Source organism: Cervus elaphus, chromosome 9, assembly GCF_910594005.1.
Source record: "Cervus elaphus chromosome 9, mCerEla1.1, whole genome shotgun sequence".
Classification (NCBI taxonomy): domain Eukaryota; kingdom Metazoa; phylum Chordata; class Mammalia; order Artiodactyla; family Cervidae; genus Cervus; species Cervus elaphus.
The window spans coordinates 54,461,591-54,482,374 of NC_057823.1; the positions used below are offsets into that span (position 1 = coordinate 54,461,591).

Consider the following 20,784-nt stretch of genomic DNA (forward strand, 5'->3'; position numbering starts at 1 on the left):
GAAATGACAACCAACTCCAGTATTCTTGTCTGGAGAATTCCATGGACAGACCATGGGATCGTAAAGAGGCGGACATGAGTGAGCGACCAACACTTTTCAGAACTGCTTTTGGGAGGGTAGCGAGAAGCCTTTTTACTGTGGCGGGAGCTCAAATAAGAATTTAAACTTGTAGGGTTTGTGTCTTTAAACTTGTTAATTGAAGTTTGCTTCTCTTAGAACTTGAGTTATGTATGATTTCTTTATGGGAGATTCTGTTGTTTAACTAAAACACCATGTATTTATTTCTAATAGGAACAGTGTGGATAGGATATAGAGGAAGATAGTAACAAGGAAAAACATCCTTTATTTTAGTTGTACTTTATTTCACAGACTTAATATACAAGACAAAACATTTCAGCACCTGTTGGTAGGTGTTTTGTTTTTTTTTTTAAACTGAGGGATTGAAGGCAAAAGGAGAAGGGGGTTGCTGAGGATGGTTAGATAGCATCACCTACTCAATGGACATGAATTTGAGCAAACTTTGCAAGATAGTGGAGGACAGAGGAGCCTGGCATGCTACAGCCTGTGGGGTCTTGAAGAGTCGGACATGACTTAACTTGTGAACAACAATCAAGGCTAAGAAGTACCTAGAAGATTGTGCCATATAAATAAAGTGGGGACGTGGAAGAGTTTTAGGGTTCTTCTGGGGAGCCATAACAAAGTCTGCTCATGGTATAAGGAGGAATGCAAGTAATCAGGAAATAGGAGTGAGGGCACTGTCAGGAGTGTGGTGAAGAGAAAGACCATCTGAAGTTTACATGATTCAATTATTCCTTGATCAGCAGTGAGGACACAGTTTTGTACTCAGTACTTTATATGGCATGTATAGGTAATTGTATAACCAAGGGAAAACCACAGTTTAAATCTTATTTGGAGATAAGTAAAATTGATGAGAATTGTTTAAAAAAAAATTATGTGACAGAAAAGAATCCAGAGCCCCAAAGGTATTTATTAACTGTCACAATCAGTCAACCCCCTCCCTGGCAGGAGCATAGCACAGGGGGAGGGCAGAAGTCCCACCACTTTTCAAACTTGTCTCTCCACAGCCCCTGCAGAGGAATCTGTAGCAGGTGGGCTGGAATCAGGCTTCCACTGACCCAGCTGCTAGAAGAGACTGGGCATCTTTCCAGCGACAGCCTCAAATTGGCAATGACACATATTCTCTTAGAGAGCCCTGGGAGAGCGTGAGGATCCCCGAGCCCCAGGGATATGTTAGGGAGGACTGCATAGGAAAGGTTTCCAAGGACAGAAAAGGGGAACCTTAAGAACATATTATGGAACCACATAACCAGTCTCAGCCTTATTAGATAAGGCCCACTTGAGTTGTAGTGCAGTATTTCCCAATGCCCCCACAATCCCTGTGAGTGAGTGTGTGGCTTGTTTGGCTGGCAGAACCAAATTAATGGCAGTAGATGCCCCCAAGGTGTAAAAAGATGTACACCTAGGGATTCTGTTGTATAGCATGTTATTATTCACACTCTGGTGATCACTGAATACTTCCTGAAGGTGATTGCCTCTTTCCCTCCAACACTGTAGTGTTTTATTTTAAACGCCTTTCTTGATGGAGCCTAAATTTATCACCAGCATTATAGAAAAGAAGTCAGAGTTGCAAACCCTGTATAGTGAGGTCCTGAGATCTTCCTAATACATCAGCCTCCTTAATCATAGTAGGTGTCTTTTTGTTGGTTGTTTTTTCAGCTAGAAATAATATTAGTATGATTGATTACTAATAATTACTATTTATTAATTAATGATTCAAAAGTGGTGAATTTTAATGTAAAAAATTTTACCTCAAGATGTTTCTTTTTTCCTCATTAAAGAGAAAATGGGGGTTTCTGAGTCAATTGGAATTTCTTTGCTCTGTTATCTGTTACCCTGATGTGGGATGATCAAGTTTCACATTTCTAGGTTGCTAGGAGACAAGCAACCTATCTTGCAGATACACGTGTTAAAACTCCTTTATGCTTTATTTCTTAGAATTCTGTATTTCTTAGAATTGTCATGCTTTCTTTCTGAAATCTTAATTATGCAGAGGTAACGGGATTATTTGACCAACCTCAAGAAATAGAAAAAAAGTCAAATAAAAAATGAGAAATTAGGTTTAAATAAAGAACATGACTGGCTGTAGTAAATTAAGGCAACATTCGTGAAACTCTTTTTGCCTTTGCTTTTGCTGCTGACTTGCTGCTTTTTGCAGCTTTGTTTTTGCTGGGGTTTTTTTGCACTTCCTGCAGTGCACAAGAGTGGTAAGTTGGGAGTAAATTGAGAATGCTTTGTCTGGAGATATGCAGGTGTTAAAACTGTTCCAAGTGAACCTGGCCCCAGGATCTCTATTTAAATAATTTACTGATTTGGTCTCCCAGAAACATTTGGATTTACTGTAGCTATTTTGCCCAGAAGCCTTCTTCTGAAGGGCTTCCCAGGTGACTCAGTGGTAAAGAATCTTCCTGTCAATGCAGAAGATGCGGGTTTGATCCCTGGGTTGGAAGATCCCCTGGAGAAGGAAATGGCAACACACTCCAGTATTCTTGCCTGGAGAATCCCATGGACAGAGGAGCCTGGCAGTCTGCAGTCCATAGGGTCACAGAAAGTCAGATACGATTGAGCATACATACATGCACTTCTTCTTACATTACATCTTACATTACAATTACAGTTGTAATTGTAATGTAATGTAACTTACATTACAATGCAGTTATTTTGGGAATGCCTTAAGTTTAATGTTAGATAACTAGTGTTCAAAAAAAATGTTCCCAGGTGGTAGATAATGATGAAAATTTGGCAGAATTCACTTGAAACTGAATGCTTTGCAATATTACTCTCCCAGGTAAGGCTAGTGGTAAAGAACCTGCCTGCCAACGGAGTAGACTTGGGTTTGATCCCTGAGTCAGGAAAATCCCCTGGAGGAGGAAATGACAACCCACTCCAGTATTCTTGCTTGAGAAATCATGTGGACAGAGGAGCCTGGTGGGCTACAGTCCCTGGGGTCACAAAGAGTCAGACATGACTGAAGCAACTTAAAACACACACGTGCTTTGCAGTATTGATCAGAAAGGTGTTGTTTGCTTCTAATTTTGAATAGCGTGAGAATTGAAGACAGATCTTTCAGATTTAATATCTACTTCATGTGAGGACACGTCAGCCTTTCTCTTCTTAGGTTTCAATTCAAGATAGAATTCTTTGCAGCAGTTGGTTTAGAAGGATTTGTATTTTACCTTTGACTCAGTTGGCTCTATATGTCTTTTAAAAAAAATTAAAAAGATATGGGCTGTTTTAAAAATAATTTTATTTATTATTTTATTTTTGGCTGTACTTGGTCTTCGTTGCTGCATACTGGCTTTATTTGCAGCTTGTGGGGGCTTCTTGTGGTGGTTTCTCCTGCTACAGAACACAGGCTCTGGGAGTGCAGGCTTCAGTAGTTGTGGCACACGGTCTCAGTTGTCTGCTGCATGTGGAATCTTCCCAGACTAGGGATCGAACTCTTGTCCCCTGAATTGGCAGGCGGATTCCTATCCACTGTACCACCAGGGAAGTCCAGCTCTATATAGCTTGATGGTGTACATCTGGTACCCAAACCCCCAAATCAGTTACAGTGATAAATACTACGTTAGTACTTTACAGATTGACTCCCATTTTCAACCAGTTAATCTTTTTTTTTAATGTTTTTAATTTTTTCTTTAAAATTCTTTTGTAAAATACAGACACAGAAAACTGAATAAATTTGTAGCATTTACTAAACATGAATGGCATTAACATCCACAAAACCAACACCCAGATCAGGAAGCAGTCCTTCCATCACCTCTGAAACATGTTCTCATCTGCCCACCGATAGACTGACTCTCAGCCAGTTCATCTTTTAAATGAGCTGTATTCTGTTGTCACAGTGGAAAGTTAAATCACATGTTTTTGTTTATGAAGATGAGTTGGGTAGACTGTCTAGACTGGTAGTGGCAGAAAGACAGTTTCAGTGTCAGTTATGTAAAGTAACTGGAGCTATAGATTTGACCAGTGAGAAAGTTACTGATACAGAAGAGGAAGATGTATTGACAGAGGTTATATGTTGAATTTTATGTTTTTGTAAATATCTCAATTATTTAAGATACAATCTTTGTGCAGACTGAGTAGACCTTGGTTTTACTGTGATTTGTCTTTGTCTTAACAGATTTTTATTATTCTAACTGGAAAAATTATACAAGTGATAAATGTTCATTACAAAACATATGTATACACAAGGAAAAAAATCTCCTCTGATTGCATCTCCTAAGATAAACAGTATAAACTGTAGATGTCTATCATAGACCTGCTTTCCATCACATAACTGTCTTTCAAAACCAAATTATGTGATTCATATGGTTTGATAAATTCTTTTTTATGTAACAGTACAACACAAATCTTTCTGTTCAAGTCATCGAATTTTCTTCATTTTCATTTTTGTTGTTACTTAGTAATCCTTTGTGAGATCAACTGTAATTTATTTAATAAGTCCCCTATGATTGGTATTTAGGTTGTTCCTGAATAGCATTTATTTGCTACCTTGTTTGCATCTTTCTGATTATTTCCTTAGGATAAATCCTGGGAGTGGATTAAAAGGAGCTGCACATTTTAACACTTTTGAAACCCACTGCCAAATAGCTTTCCAGAAAAGCTATTCCAGTTTTCAGGTTTTCCTCTCATTGCCTTTATATTGCATTAAAATGTGAAATTTTTATTTAGTTGCAGAATGAAGAAGAGCCTGGAGAGCCTGAGCAGGCCGCAGGGGATGCCCCTCCGCCTTACAGCAGCATCTCTGCGGAGAGTGCGGGTAGGTGACAGGGTGAGATGGCTGCTGAGCTCTTGAAATGCGTTAGCCAGAGACTTTTGTCTACTAAGTATTTGTTGGTGTTTGTATTTGGTTCAGCTTTCTGTAAGAAATCTTTAACATTATTTTTAGTTTGTAGCCTGAGGTGAAAAAAACTCATGTTACTGTTCTGAAAAACAGATAAAAGCCCCATTCCAGTGTGCCTTTTTTATGGAACTTAATTTCATTCCAGCGGACTCTTAATATAAGGGTAGAATTCAAAAACCAAGTGATCGCCCGTTTTTTTCTCTTGTTCTTTTTATAGTTTTCTTGTTGATTGTTCTGCCCTTTGATTCTAGTACCTGTGACCTGGAACATAATATGTTTGATTTCTTTTATAATAAATAAAAAGCTAATAAATCCTTAAATAAAAAAAGCTAGAAGTCTCCCAACTTTTTCATTTTCTTCCTCATAGTTCAGAACCTCCTTAATTAATTTTTTTTCTTCCCATCCTGTCAGATTATCTTTATAATTTTCACACATAAGTTTAGAAGAGATGGGGAAAAGAAATAAAATTGTGATAGTTTAGGACTTTTGGTAATTAAATCTTTGTGATACCAGTTCTGCTTTAATTGCTGAAAGCTGACCAGTTTTGATGGAACCTCTCCCATATTCTCTGAAACAGAACTGTGGCAGAGTGGCAAGTATGTGACTGATGGTTAGAAGTGGAGTGGTGCACACGTGTTGGTGGGGAAAAGTCAAAAACCACCTTTCTGTATATTCAGTTTACCTGTTTTAATTTGTGGTATATAAATTGTGGTAAACAAATACTGGATTTTTGTTTTGAATGTACTAAATTAGAAAAGATTGTCATTAAACTTTTCATGGAAACTTAAAATTTTATGTAAGGTGTCTATATTGATGGATCCCATTTTTAAAAAATCCTTTGAAATAGGGAAATAAAAATATTCTTGATTTCCCTCAACTTAAGGTAGTAAGGAGAGTTCCCTGGTGGCCTGTTGGTTAGGATTCCAGGTTTTCACTGCCATGGCCCAGGTTCACTCCCTGATTGAAGAACTGAGGTCTTGCAAACTGTGGTGTGGCCAAAAAAAGCTTTCCTTAAAGTGGTAGATACCAGTTTTGTTCATATATTCAGAATTACTATGGCTATGGGCAATTCAGACTATACCCATCAATTTGTAATACAATTTTTGTATGATTTAATTAAAAGTAAAAAAATTTTAAGGAAATTATATATGCATGTACATGTGTGCATATGTATGTAAAGTAGTTATTTTTGACATAGAGAAAAGCAAGTTTCTTGAATTGGATTAGGTGGCAGCTTTAGTTTCAATAATACATTTTCCTAATTTTATTCTAAAAGCTTTGATATTTTATTTTTCTTGTTTAGATAGGTCTGCATTCCATCTGGAATTGTTTTTTTCTGTATAGTATGAGGTAGTGGTCAAGATTGTTTTTCCTTACGGATATCCATTTGGTCCCACACCATTCATTGAAAAGACCGTTTTTCCTCCACTGTACTGCAGTGTCACCTTTGTCATGAATCAGGTGACCATATATGTGTGTGAGTATCTGTTTTCTGGATTCAATGCTTTCTTTGGTCTGTTTATTCACCTTTGTGCCTATACTCCACTGTCTTAATTCCAGAGCTTTATAATCTTGATATCTGGTAATTAGGTCCTTTAGTCTTTTCGTTCTTCAAAATTGCTTTGATACTTCTTGGCTTTTTGTATTTTCATTTACAGTTTAGAATCAGCTTGCCAGTTTCCATAAAATGGGAAGAAATAAAAACTCTCCTGGAAGTTTAGTTGGGATTGCACTGAATCTGTTTATTAATTTGAAGATAATTAGCATCTTTATAATATCATGTCTTCCAGTCTATGTTAAATCCCTCCCATTTATTAAGATTTTCTTTAATTTTGCTGAATAATATTTTGTGAGTTTCAATATAGAGACCTTGCATCTTGTTTCTTACATATTTTTTTCTTACATCTTTTTAATTAGATTTATTCCTAGGTATTTTATTTGTTTTGGTGCTGTTGTAAATGGTCCATGTATACTTTTATTTTCTGTTTGTTGTTGACATAGAAAATATAATTGATGGTTTATATTAACTCTGTGTTCAGAGACTTTCCTAAATTCATATATTAACTCTAATAATTTGTAGATACTCTTGGATTTTCTGCATATGTAATTATGTCTTCCATGATTGAGGACAGACTTAATAGACTTATTCTTTTCCAGTCCTTTCGTCTTGTATTCTCTCTTCTTGCCATACTGCATCAACTAGTACTAGGTTGGTGCAAACAAAGTTTCAGTTTCAGACTGTGAGTTTTAAATCATTATAACTAGGCTCAAACACATCTTTATTAATCAAAATAGAAACCGTTAAAATCAACACATTTTTGCCAGGGAGAAGTTTGTTTATTCCTGTAGCATAAAAATCCTTGCCTTGGGATTCCATGAACTCTTGGAAAGCATTTTCTGCCTCCTGCTGGTTGTGGAAGCATTTTCCCTGCAAAAAATTGTCAAGATGCTTGAAGAAGTGATAGTCGCTTGGCAAGAGGTCAGGTGAATATGACAGATGAGACAAAACTTTGTAAGCCAGCTCGTTCAGCTTTTGAAGTTTTGGTTTTGTGATGTGCAGTTGGGCATTGTTGTGAAGAAGAATTGAGCCCTTTCTGTTGACCAATGCTGGCTGCAGGCTTTGCAGTTTTTGGTGCATCTCATCCATTTGCTGAGCATACTTCTCAGATGTATTGGTTTTGCTGGAATTCAGAAAGCTATATTGGATCAGACAGGCAGCAGACACCAGACAGTAACCATGAGCTTTTTTTGGTGCAAATTTGGCCTTCGGAAGTGCTTTGGAGCTTATTCTTGGTCCAGCCACTGAGCTGGTCATTGCCGGTTGTCATATAAAGTCTACTTTTCATGGTACATCACAGTCTGATTGAGAAATGGTTTGTTGTTGTGTACAGTAAGAGAAGGCGACACTTCAAAATGACAATTTTTTGATTTGCGATCCACTCATGAGGCACTCACCAAGTTTTCTCACCTTTCTAATTTGCTTCAAGTGCTGAACAACTATAGAATGGTGGATGTTGAGTTCTTATACAGCTTCTCGTGTAGTTTTAAGAGGATCAGCTCTGATGATCCTCTCAGTTGATCATTGTCAACTTCCGATGGCCATCCACTGCTCTCATCTTCTAGGCTGTCGTCTCCTTTGCAAAACTTCTTGAACTACCACCATATTGTACATTCATTAGCAGTTCCTGGACTGAACGCATTGTTGACATCATGAGTTGTCTCTGCTGCTTTACGACATGAATAAGAAAATCGCTTGAATTTGCTTTTTGTCTAAAATCATTTCCACAGTCTAAAATGGAAATAAAATACACAGCAAGTAATAAGTCATTAGCAAAAAAAAAAATAAAGCAAGAAATGCACATTAAAATGATGTGTAACATGACCACATTTATTTAAGAATGTATTCCAGTATCAAGGGCTTCCCTTTTGACTCAGCTGGTAAAGAATCTGCCTGCATTGCAGGAGAGCTGGGTTCAGTCCCTGTGTTGGGACTATTTCCTGGAGAAGGGAAAGGCTACCCACTCTAGTATTCTGGCCTGGAGAAGTCCATGGACTGTATAGTCCATGGGTTTGCAAAGAATGGGAAATGACTGAATGACTTTCACTTTCCAGTATCAAACGGCAAAGTCCAACCATGGAAAACTGCAATTACTTTTGCACCAACTTGATTTGTACGTCTAAGATAATGTTTGATTAGAAGTGGTAATTGTGGGCCATTTTTGTCTGATTTTCTAATCTTAGGGGAGAAAGCTTTTAATAACTTAGCATTAATTATGATATTTACTCTAGATTTTTCATAGAGATTTGTGAAAAGATTAAAGAAATCAGATTTAGGTATTTTTTAAATCCTTCTGCCCATGTGAAAACAATGAATTTTTCTCTTTTTTTGTTAATGAGGTGAATTCTATTGATTGATAATTTCAGTAATATACTACAGTAAAATTGGAAGTTAATTATAGTTAAGCAAGGTGGAGAAAAAAATGTTAATCTTGACGCATAGGAGTTTTTTCAGAATTCTTAAGTTTTTAAAAAAATTGTGTAGAAAATTTAATCCATTTGTAAATAGATCTGTTCTAATAAGACATATTGAATCTATTATAATAGAAATCAGTGAGAATGAAGATGTAAATTTAAAAAGAGGGGATGCAAGATTCCACTCAGTAATGATTCTAACTGAACCTGTGATTACCTTAAGCGTGTCATAGGAAACAATACATGGTAAAAATAATGTGAAAGAATCAAAGTGCAAAAATCTATGAAATATTAATTTTAACCCTTTTTTCAAGTTAATTTTGATGTTATAAGTGGGAGGAAACCATGGTACAGATTTCCAAACACACAGGTGAATTATTTTTAGCTTAAACTTTACCTTATGCTATTATTAATATTCCATGCTTTTGTGAACACACCACATGCATGCTGAGTTGCTTCAGTCATATCCAACTCTTTGGGACCCCATGGACTGTAGCCCAACAGGCTCCTCTGTCCATGGGATTCTCCAGGCAAGAATACTGGAGTGGGTTGCTGTGCCCTCCTCCAGGAGATCTTCCCCACCCAGGGTTAGGACCCGTGTCTCTTATGTCTCCTGCATTCGCAGACAAGCTCTTTTACCACTAATGCCACCTGAGAAGCCACCACATAGTGAGCCAGAAAAAGTGTTCAAAAGCATTTGGCAGGGAAAGTAAAGTGAATCTGGAATTTAAATAATCGAAAAGCCGATAAGTTTAAAAATCATTCCCAATCCCATGTTCAGCATCTTTTGATTCAGTTATTCTACGTGTTATGTTTGAGGAAGGCTTCCCTGATGGGTCAGTGGTAAAGAACCCACTTGCCAGTTCTGAAGATGTGGGTTTGATCCCTGGGTCAGGAAGATACCCTGGAGAAAGAAATGGTAACCCACTCCAGTATTCTTGCATGGGAAATCCCATGGACAGAGGGGCCTAGTGGGCTACAGTCCATGGGGTCGCAAAGAGTCGGACTTAGCAACTGAAACAACAGCAAAATTTTAGAGGAATGGTTGGTTTTTGTTTGCCAGAGTTAGCAGAAATCCTTTTTCCTCATTTCAGCTAATCACTGGATAAGTATGACTTCCTTTTTATTTTGCAGCATATTTTGACTACAAAGATGAGTCTGGGTTTCCAAAGCCCCCATCTTACAATGTGGCTACCACACTGCCCAGTTATGATGAAGCTGAGAGAACCAAAGCTGAAGCTACTATCCCTTTGGTTCCTGGAAGAGTAAGTCCAACTTATACCTTGTTATTTGGTACTAGTTTATGGGAATTAAGTTCTTTGCATTATCAACTTTGTGATATTACTTAGATTAAATTGATTAGTAAAAGTACAACTAATCTTTAAAATCCGATACATTTTTCTTTTGGGATAATAGACTCTTATCTTTTCCTGAAGATAATGGAGGTAAACAGTATAAAAGAGCAGAAAAATCACTAGTCAAACCAGTTCATTTTTCCTGTATCTCTACTACTACCCTCACTTTCTCAAGTCTCCTTTCATGGCTGAAACATCTTGGAGCAGAGCTGATAGAGGAATATACCAATTTTGCCTTGATCCTGTATACTTAATATTTCGGTGTTAAGTAGATAGCTGCTTAGGAATTTGTGGAGAGAATAAACATGTGCAGCTTCATAACATTAAACTCAGAGGGGGCTCTAACAATCATCTGGTTGAACCCTATGCCACCAGCAGTCCAGATCATGCCATCTGTGGAGGCATAATGATTTCAGATTCCATCTGGCCTGATGTTACTTCTTGAAAGTGGAGGTGGGATGTAATGAAAGCCAGTGGAGAATTTTGGGCACTCGTGATTCATGATGTCAGACCCATAAGTGATACAATTGTGGTTTCACATGTATTCATTCAGGTTGAAGCTGGTGCAAGTGGGACCGTGGGTCTGATACTGGGGGAAAGGAGAGCAGGACTCAGTCCCTGGAAATGGGGCAGTCAGGGCTCCAGACCCTAGGCCTAGCAGGAAGCTAGAGTAAAAGATAAGAATAAGAACATAAGTTCAGTCTGGGCAGTGCAATGACTCAAGGCCTAGAGGTTCAGGCCTTAGGATGATAGACTGCAGATCACATCTTCCATGACGGGTAGCACTCCTAAAACCACTGCTTGACAGAAGTTACAGTTCATAAGCATAGTCTAGGCTGATTCTGCATGGTGACATGCATTCACTTCTTACAGGTGCAAGGAAGAGCCCTCATGGAGCTCAATTGTTTAAAGAGAAAACAGTGTTTTTATAGTTAACATGTATTAGAAGCAAACAACATGGTTGACACTGTGTTTTGTGCTTACATATATAATATATATTATTTTCAGTCCTCACAATAACCTTGCAAGGTAGAAATTATATTATCTTCATTTTACAGATGCAAAAATTGAGAACCAAAGAGATTAAAAATTTCCCAAAGTCATATAACTAATTAAAGTAGCATAGGTGAGTCAAGCCCAGACATTTTAGACTCCAAAGTCCTTGTATCTACTCTCTAGACCTCTTGAATTATGGTAACTGTCCCATAGAAATAGACCAGGAGATTAATGCTGCTTAATCACAGAACTCTGTTTTATTTCACAAATATACACATTTAAGAACTTCTTAAGGGGTTCTATTATTTGACAAATATGTATGGAACACTTTTATATACAATTTGCTATGTATTTTGCAGTGGATAGATAGAAGGCTTTGTATAAGGCAATGCTCCTGCCATACAAGAGCTTAAAGTCCAACTAGGGAAAAGGCCCACAAAGACCTGTATCTTAAGGGGCAGCACAAGAGCAGTGAGCATTAAGAATTGTGACTTTAACCTTGCGATCATGGGGAAGATGGGATTTGAAGTGGGCCCTGAGTTTTGATGGAGAAGAACATTCCAGAGGGGAAAGCTCGGAAAGCAAATGTGATTCAGCCAGGTACAGGTCAGTTTCTGTGGTTGTAGTGATTGGTGTTGGTTCAGCAAAGAGTTTGGCCAGAACTGTAGGTCGTAGAATCTTCCGAATGCTAGGCTGAGACATTTAGACTTTACATGTAGGTCTCACAGAATCCTTCAAAGTTTTTAAGCGTGGGTATGATAAGACAAGTGTGGTGTTTTAGAAACAGTAACCTGGTGACAATTTAAGGAGGAATTCTGGGACTAGAGATACCAAGATAGAAAGAATGGTTAGAAGACATTTATAGTCTTACTAGGCATTACTTCCATGTATTTTGATAGTTTATTTTGAATAGTTATGCACAAAACGGTTTCTCTCTTTTTATTTTATTTATCTTTATTTTTGGCTGTGCTTGGTCCTCATTGCTGTGCTGGCTTGTCTCTGGTTGTCGTGAGCGGGGGCTGCTCTGTAGCAGTGCACAGGCTTCTCATTGCAGTGGCTTCTCTCATGCAGAGCATGGACTCCAGAACACATGGGCTTTGATAGTTGTGGCACGTGAGCTCAGGAGTTGCAGCACCTGGACTCTAGAGCATAGACTCAATAGTTCGGGCACATGGGCTTAGTTGCTCTGCAGCATGTGGGATCTTCCCAGATCCGGACCGGAACCCATGTCCCCTGCATTGGCAGGCAGATTCTTTACCACTGATCACCAGGGACTCCCACAAAACAGTTACTTTCGAATTTGGCAAAGCCTGTTCTTCCTGCTAATATGAATTCAGAATACTAGGTATTCCTTATTTTAAAAAATACGAGAGAACCCATTCTTGTATAAATTTCAAACATTAGAGGAAAGATGGTAAATTAGATGAAGCTGCTACTTCCACTTCTTTGTTTCCCATTCTTCACGGGCATAAGTTAACAGTTTATTAGGAATGTCCCCATCCCTTTTCTGTGTAGGGCAAGTTTTGGTTCTCCCTAAAATTTTCTTTATTTGTTTATTTATTTTTCATTTGAGGAACCCTCATTGGATTGTGTATAAATCTACCACTTGAAGTGTGTATTCATTTTTTTTTCCCAATATTTCAACACATACCTACAATTAGTTGAAAAGGTAGGGGACTTTCCTGGTGATCCAGTGGCTAAAAATCCACGTCCCAGTGCAGGGTACACGGGTTCAATCCCTGGTCTGGGAAGATCCCACATGGAGCAGGCAAACTAAGACTGTGCCACCACAGTTGCTGAAGCCCACACGCACTGAAGTCCGTGCTCAAGAGAAGCAACAAGAGAAGCCACTGCAGTGAGAAGCACATGCATCTCAATGAACAGTAGCCCTTGCTCGCCACAACTAGAGAAAAGCACGTGTGTAACATCGAAGGCCAAGCACAGCCATAAATAAATAAGTTTTAAAAATTAAAGAAAAAGGTAGGCTACATATGTTGGTGTCAGTGTTGGTCAAGATCATGTTCCTTCTAGGCTTGCAGTTCTGTTTTCTGGTTAGGATGGAAAGGATTCTCTCTGCCAATAAGATTGGAAGTGAGGTTGTTTCAGACCTGTATATCGATATAAATAAACAGTTCCGGAGTTGAGCATGGGCAGCACTGTTAGACTCTTCATATATGTTCACAGTATCTTCTTCCACCTGCCCCCACTAAGTCATTCTCATAAAACTCTTGAGCTAAGCAATGGTATCTTCTAAATAGGCCCAGGATTACTAATATTCTGGGCTAAACAGGCCCTGTATTACTGATATGCTAGCATTTAAGCCAAATGTGTAAGAGAATTTTCTCCTTTTTCTTTATATGTATATTTCTTTATGTTTATATATATATGTATATATATAAGGAAGAGTGAATAGTTCTTTGTGAACTTTATAATTTTTGAAATACATTGTTAAAGAACTTGGGTTACAAAGTGAAACATTCCTTTCATTTCAGAAAAAATTTTATCTTAGAAGACCAATGAAAAATTTAACGTATACTAAACGTTAATGCTCTTAGTTTTAAATTGAGCCAAAGCAGTACATTTTCTCCTTGGAAGTCACTTTTGTCCCTTTCTCAGTTTTTCTTGATGTCTTTCCTTGCCTTGAAGTAATTTATTGTGAACTTACCTTTTCTTTTCATTTAGGATGAGGAGTTTGCAGGTCGGGAGGAGTTTGATGATCCTGACCAGATGAGGATAGGAAACGATGGGATTTTCATGTTAACTTTCTTCAGTAAGTGTATACACACAGTAGAGCCCCTCCCCCCAAACTAGAGTGCTTTAGATTCTGAGTGAATATGATGAAATTAAAAGAACTAATTGAGCTAATATTTTAATAATTTTATGTATTTGATGCTTTTTACTGACACGTTCAAAGCACAGTACACTTTCGTCTTAATTTCCTGTCTCTATCTTCAATTTCCATGAGTATCTATGGAAAATATAATTAAAGCAGTTATGGGGGATGCTACATTTTTACTTGAGCTGAGCTTCATTTTTCTGATCTCCAGAACCCCTTAAGCATTCCTCCTACTCATTCTTGACCTGTAAAATAGGAAGTAAATGCCTTTGTCTGATGAATTCTGTTTTGCATGCTTCTATTTTCCAACACATCAAAGTCAGCCTAATTTTTCCCACTTGATGTTATTTTGCATTTAACTTTCCATATGCCTGACTTGGGACTGAGCAACTATTTCTTTTATTTGCTGTATTAAAAAGATATGAAGGAAGTGCAGTGTTTTTAGAGGTAACGCATTGTGTAAGCTGTCAAAGTTTACAGAAGCAAGAGGATGAATGACTTGAATCAGATTATTTAGGGGCACTAATTTAATGTTCAAATAATTTTTAATTACTCAGGTACAACATATACAATAAAGGGTGCAAGTCATAAGTATGCAGTTTGGTGATATTAAGTTATTTCTTAAAGTGTATAGCACTAGATGTAATAATAAAACACTTGATATTTAGAAACTGTGCTTTCTTGTTTGCTTTTGGGAGGAAGACAGAGGATGGCAATTTTGGGGAAGTGAGGTAAGAGTTGTGGAGGGTGGGCTCAGCTCGTTTATTCTTGGGACAGCCATTTAAACAGAAGTAAATGCAGAGTGCACCCTTAGAACTCTTGCTCCTTGGATAACAGGACGTGTCTGACCTGCCTCTTTTCTTCTCTCGGCTTTTACAGTGGCATTCCTCTTTAACTGGATTGGGTTCTTCCTGTCTTTTTGCCTGACCACTTCAGCTGCAGGAAGATATGGGGCCATTTCAGGATTTGGTCTCTCTCTAATTAAGTGGATCCTGATTGTGAGGGTAAGTTGTACACCAGCAGTGATAGTCTCTGGAGAAGAATGAGTGGAATAATTTTGAATATTTAACTTTTTTTCATTTGCTTTTTTGGAATTATCTCAACATTTAAAATGATTTTTTTTTTGTTTGTCTTTGTTCTGGTTTCATAAAATTGAACCTAGATCAGGTGTAGCTGGTTCATCCACACAAGTTTTGTAGTCAAGTCTACAAAATATCAGTGGCCCTAGGACATCTATCCTTGTTCAGCTGCTTTCTCTGTTTTTAATGTTTATAATGTGATAATACATGTATTTGTTCTGAAATTAGTTGTTTTTATAATAAGAGTCTATTAACTTTCTGGTATCCATCAAAAGCAGACATTCCTCTCATTAATGCTACTGAAGTTTTAGTCCTTCTTCTCTCTTCCCCTCTCTTCTTTTCTTCCCCCTTCCTCTCTCTCAACCTTCTTCCCTTCCAAGTTTGGTTGTAAGTAGCATCATTGGTTATACCAGGGTGATTGGAGAGCCAGAACTGTTCAACAAGCCCTACTCCATTAGGGGCCCTTATCTCTAAAGTAAATAAGAGAGAGATCTTAAGTGATGTAGGAGTTACCAGTTAGTTAGAATTGCATGAAGTAATTTAAAGTTGTAAAAGATCTAGTCTCTTAAAGTGTCCTGTGATTTCAGATAAGTTTACTGCCATTGTTAACTTTATAATATAAAACCAAGGTGTTTATCATAAATTGGCATTATTAACTAATGGGTGTTGACTGAGCCATGAAGTTTTTCAAAGTCATTTATTCTAAGGCAGTTAGCATTTTTAGAATTCCAAGTTCCTTTGAGAATCTGATAAAAATTATGGGCTTTTCTCCTAGACAACTAACATATACTCTCCTAAAACATAGTCTTTAGGTTACGAACTCAAGCTATAAAGAAGTTTTTCATTCCTTCTCTAAATCTTATTAATCAAGAAATAAAACTATTTTAATGCTCAAACTGTGCTAAACTCTAGACTGTGTTAACGTCTTCAACAGAAGCAAGATCAAAGTAGTTACCAATCTTTTTATTTTTACTAAATTTTTAAAAGAATTAATCAGCTGTTATCAATTAGGATGGTCTTTTGAGTAACAGAATATGTAGCTCAAAAATGGCTTAGAAAACATTGGGGAAATTTTATTTTCTGTAAAAATAAGTCCTGACATGGAGGTCAGTTAAATGTTTCACTGACATCATCAAGGACAGTTGACAGGTGGCTCAGCATGTTAGTATAGCTGCTCTTCCCTTAGGGTTAAGATAGCCATGGCAGTTTCAGGCATCACATCAGAGACACAACAGTGCTCAGAAGAAAGGAAACTATTTCCTCTCCCTTTCTTTTTAAGAACTAAGAATATTTTCTAGCAGCCCTTAGTTCCCACTGGCCACAATGGTATCATGTGCTATATAGTCCCTGGCAAAGGAATGGGATTATCATCATGTACATGGTAAAGCTTCCAAGGTCAAGGCATGGCTGAAAGGGCAAGAACAAAATCAGGGACCATTAGAAAGGAGGCCAAATATAGTTGAGTTTGGCACTGCGTAAGCAAAATAAAAGTATCATCAAGACATATTTCTGGGGCTTCCCTGGTGGCTCACTGATAAAGAATCTGTGTGCCAATGCAGAAGACACAGGTTTGATCCCTGATCCAGGAAGATCCCACATGCCACAGAGCAACTAAGTCCATGTGCCGCAACTAATGAGCCTATGCTCTAGAGCCAGGGAGACTTAACTACTGAGCCCGCAGGCCGCCAGCTACTGAAGCCTGCGTGCTCTCGAGCCTGTGCTTCGCAACAAGAGAAGCCACAGCAGTGAGAAGCCTGTGCACCGAAACTGGAGAGCAGCCCCAGCTCTCACAACTGCAGAAAAGCCTGCACGGCAACGAAGACCCAGCAAGGCCAAAAATAAATAAAATTTCTCTTAAAAAAAGACATGTTTCTAAAAGGGGAAAAATATTTTTTAAAAAACAAACAGGTTTGAGCACTTTCAAAACAAGGAGTATGTAAAGCTGAAAGCTATCGTATTTCAAGATTGCTTTTCTATGAAAGGAAGTATATTAGCAAATACTGTAATCATTTCAAATCTGTACTGTATAAAATACTTTGACTAAATTTTTAGAAATTTTTGTAAGCACTAAATGAGCAACAGCTTTTGTGTACAAGATAAGATCTTGTGTTTTATAAACCCTTAAGCTGAAATGTGAAATAATACCTGCAGAGGTTCTCTTAAAGTATTTTGCTTTATTTTTCAGTTTTCCACTTACTTCCCTGGATATTTTGATGGTCAGTACTGGCTCTGGTGGGTGTTCCTGGTTCTAGGTAAGTGCTTTTAAAACAAAGGAGAGAAAAGATTATGTTAAATTTTAGAAGTAAAATTACTTTTAGTAAAGCTTCATCTCTCTTTCTATACAGTAATATATTAGCGATAATAAGTATACTTTTTAAAATATGTCAAAGATTAGGCTGTTATCACCATCAGAGTAGCATACATATTCATAGAATGTCTCTTAGTGGTGGTAAATTTTTCCTAACCCGTCCATACACACTTCTCACATTTTCCATGTTGCCAGAGGGGCATACCAATAAGATGACTTTTTATAGTCCTGAGATTTTTTTTCCCCCTTGTGAGTTATTGCCACAAAGGGTTCACAAGCTCAACCCCAAACTGCTTATAGGTATACTGTAACCTACTGAACTACTCATGAGTGTATGTGGCCTATCTTCAGTTGGATATATCAGTAGAAAACAGAAAATATATTGTCTTGCATAACTTCTGGAAGAACCACCATTGGCTGTCCAGAATTCTTTAGTTTGCTCTTGATGAGAATAAGATTTTTTTTTTTAAACATACCAGCCATTTCAGGTAGTTGGTCTTAAGATTATACTTACTAGTGTAACTTTTTATTGTAAAATCTTTTCTTCCAAGACATCTTAAAGAAATGAGCAGAGTTGCTTCCTCATTATTTGTAGAGAAAATTTGTATGATATAATAGCAGACCATCATCATTGCTATCATTTCTACAAGACAATAGAAGGGGCATCTTGCGGCTGTTAAAGGTGGTATAATTGTCTCACTCTGCTTCTGTGGCATCATTTTCTCCTATCCTAACATTTCTTCTGTCTCAGGCCTTTTTGTTATCTCCTCAATTTGGATCTTTGGTTCCCAGGGTTGCTAATGGGTCTGGCTAGCACAGTGTAGAGCCCATGACCAAAAGCTGCTTAATATATTCAGGGCCTACCTGCTTTGCCTTGGGTAACAGAGTCATGCACTGATGACTCTAAATTTTACTTAGAAAATACAAGTCATTCATGATGCCATCCCCTACCTCCCCAGTAGCATCATTTTATTCTACTCTTGGTCACAGCTTTCCAAGGAAAGATACATAGTGATTTTTACCCCTTCTCTTGATTACTGAGAAACTTAATAATTAAAAAAAAACAACCTACAGGAGAGTTACTTTAGAGAAGTAGTTCCTTGACTTGCTATTCTCCAGACTGTATCTTTAAGAGAAAGTCTGACTCCTCATCTTCTCCCAAGCCTAAAGTCCAAGCAAATCCTGAATAAGCCAAAGAAGAGCCATTAAGCATAATTTTAGGTTGATTGTTGACAACATAGATAATTTAAAGAAATCTAATAGGCTGATTTCCTTCCTCTATTAAAGTTTCATGGGAGATGAGTTTATAATATTTTATAATTGATCATTCTTGCTGTCTTACTGCTTAGTGGTAAGCAGAAAATGGTGAGACCTCAGATGTACTTAGTACATTTGGATCCAATGTTTGAGTCATCTTTGGCACTCCTTGCAGAGAGAATCTTTTGTTGTTGTTACTGTTTTTTTATTTATTTAGTTTTTAAGCGGGGGATGGTTTTCCTGCAAAGACCGGGTCTATACAAAGTTCTTGAGCTGGCAGCTCATAAGCTACATCTAGCCTGTAGTTGTGGCTTGTATGTTCCGTAGTTATTTTCAGAAGTTATTTTTTTTAGTTGTCATCATTAAATGGGCTTCCCTGCTGGCGCAAGTGGTAAAAAACCTGCCTGTTAATGCAGAAGACATAAGAGATGTGGGTTCGATCCCTGGGTCAGGAAAATCTCCTGGAGGAGGGCATGGCAACCCACTCTAGTGTTCTTGCCTAGAGAATCTCATGGATAGAGGAGCCTGATGGGCTACAGTACACAGGGTCACAGAGTTAGGCATGACCGAAGCGATTTAACCCACATACTTAGCGCACACACGTCATATAAAAGCCAAGAACTTTCACATAAAATATCTGATTTTTTTTAACCTTTTTAAAATTGAAATATCTAGCAAAGCTGACCTATATTCCCATATGGCACCCATCCTTTGACTCGAGTTAGGTTGTATTGTCGCTCATTTTGGTGCCAAACAGGGTAGTTTTCACTGTGCTCGGTGCTGATGACTCTTGGTTGCTGCCTGATATCATTTCTTTCTTTTTTCTGATATCATTTCTGACTGAGTGCAGGGCATCTTCCACTGCTTGAGTATAGTTTAAAATGTACCCAAAAGAAAGTTATTGCTCAGAGCCGGTGAGATGGGAGGAGGGTAGGAAATGGGGAATGGCTACTTAATGGGTACAGATAGTTTTAGGGATGATAAAGAATTCTGAAATTGGATTATAGTTTTAACTACTAAAAGCCAGTGAATTGTACACATTAAATGGGTAAGCTTTGTGATATGTAAGTTATATCTCCATAAAGCCATTTGGAAAATGTGTGTAAGACCAGGGGCCATCTCTGGAGGAGGAGGGCCAGGAATGTGTGAGCTACCACTGGAGGGAGCTCATCATCTTCCCTGCTGACTCCTAAATTAAGAATAGAGAAATAGAATTTAGAGTTGAGACAGAATTCTTGTGAAGGTAAGGGCAGCCTGACATCTAGTGGACAGCATTGTGTACTGTTGACAAAAAAAAGAAGCCATAACAAGAAAGGATGACATTTTTTTATTTGAGAAAAACACTGTTTATAACCTCTCTGTTTTTAGTGTTAATTATCTTGGAATACTTTTTTGGAACTCAGAAAGTAAGTTTTGGAATCCCTGGCTGTCCAGTGGTTAGGACTCCACGCTTTCACTGCTTTGGGCATAGGTTTGGTCCCTGGTTGAGGAACTAAGATCCTGGGGTGGGTAAGGAGAGGAGGTTTTGATAATGCTTCTCAATGAGGCTTCCAAAAGTAAATGATGTAAATGTTTGGCCCCATCTTGTCTTTTGTTTTCTTTTAGACCAATTAGATTCTGAATGTGCAAAAGAGACTTTTTTTTTTGGCCCTTGAGATTATATGTTCTCACTGAGAAATGGAAAATTTGGTGTAAAATCAAATCCTTTGAAAATTTTAGAGGAAATTATGGTTTGATAGCTTTTCTGATAACAGAAAAATGAAGTTTTTGGTATCAGGAGGGATATTTCTGGGATTGGAGTTAATGTGTGAATTCTAAACTCATTCTTGACTTTTCTTTTTTAAATTAGGCTTTCTCCTGTTTCTCAGAGGATTTATCAATTATGCAAAAGTTCGGAAGATGCCAGAAAATTTCTCAAATCTCCCCAGGACCAGAGTTCTCTTTATTTATTAAAGGTATTAAAGAAACAAACTTTATTCCAGTCCCAGTGTAATCATGTGATGCATGGGTAGATTACTGTTCACGTTTAGAGTAGAATATACAACCTGTGGTAGGGG

The 20,784-nt window shown here is 37.7% G+C and overlaps 1 protein-coding gene across 1 annotated transcript in view; it reads left to right on the forward strand.

The window, feature by feature from the left end:
• The window catches only part of NDFIP1 (Nedd4 family interacting protein 1), a 48,536-nt gene that overhangs the window by 20,855 nt on the left and 6,897 nt on the right, over window positions 1-20,784 (forward strand). The window contains exons 2-7 of the mRNA XM_043913089.1: window positions 4,753-4,840; window positions 10,031-10,161; window positions 13,930-14,017; window positions 14,963-15,087; window positions 17,348-17,414; window positions 20,577-20,682. Of these exons, the coding sequence (XP_043769024.1) occupies window positions 4,753-4,840; window positions 10,031-10,161; window positions 13,930-14,017; window positions 14,963-15,087; window positions 17,348-17,414; window positions 20,577-20,680 (603 nt within the window). The 3' untranslated portion in view covers window positions 20,681-20,682. The remainder of the gene's footprint in view (window positions 1-4,752; window positions 4,841-10,030; window positions 10,162-13,929; window positions 14,018-14,962; window positions 15,088-17,347; window positions 17,415-20,576; window positions 20,683-20,784) is intronic.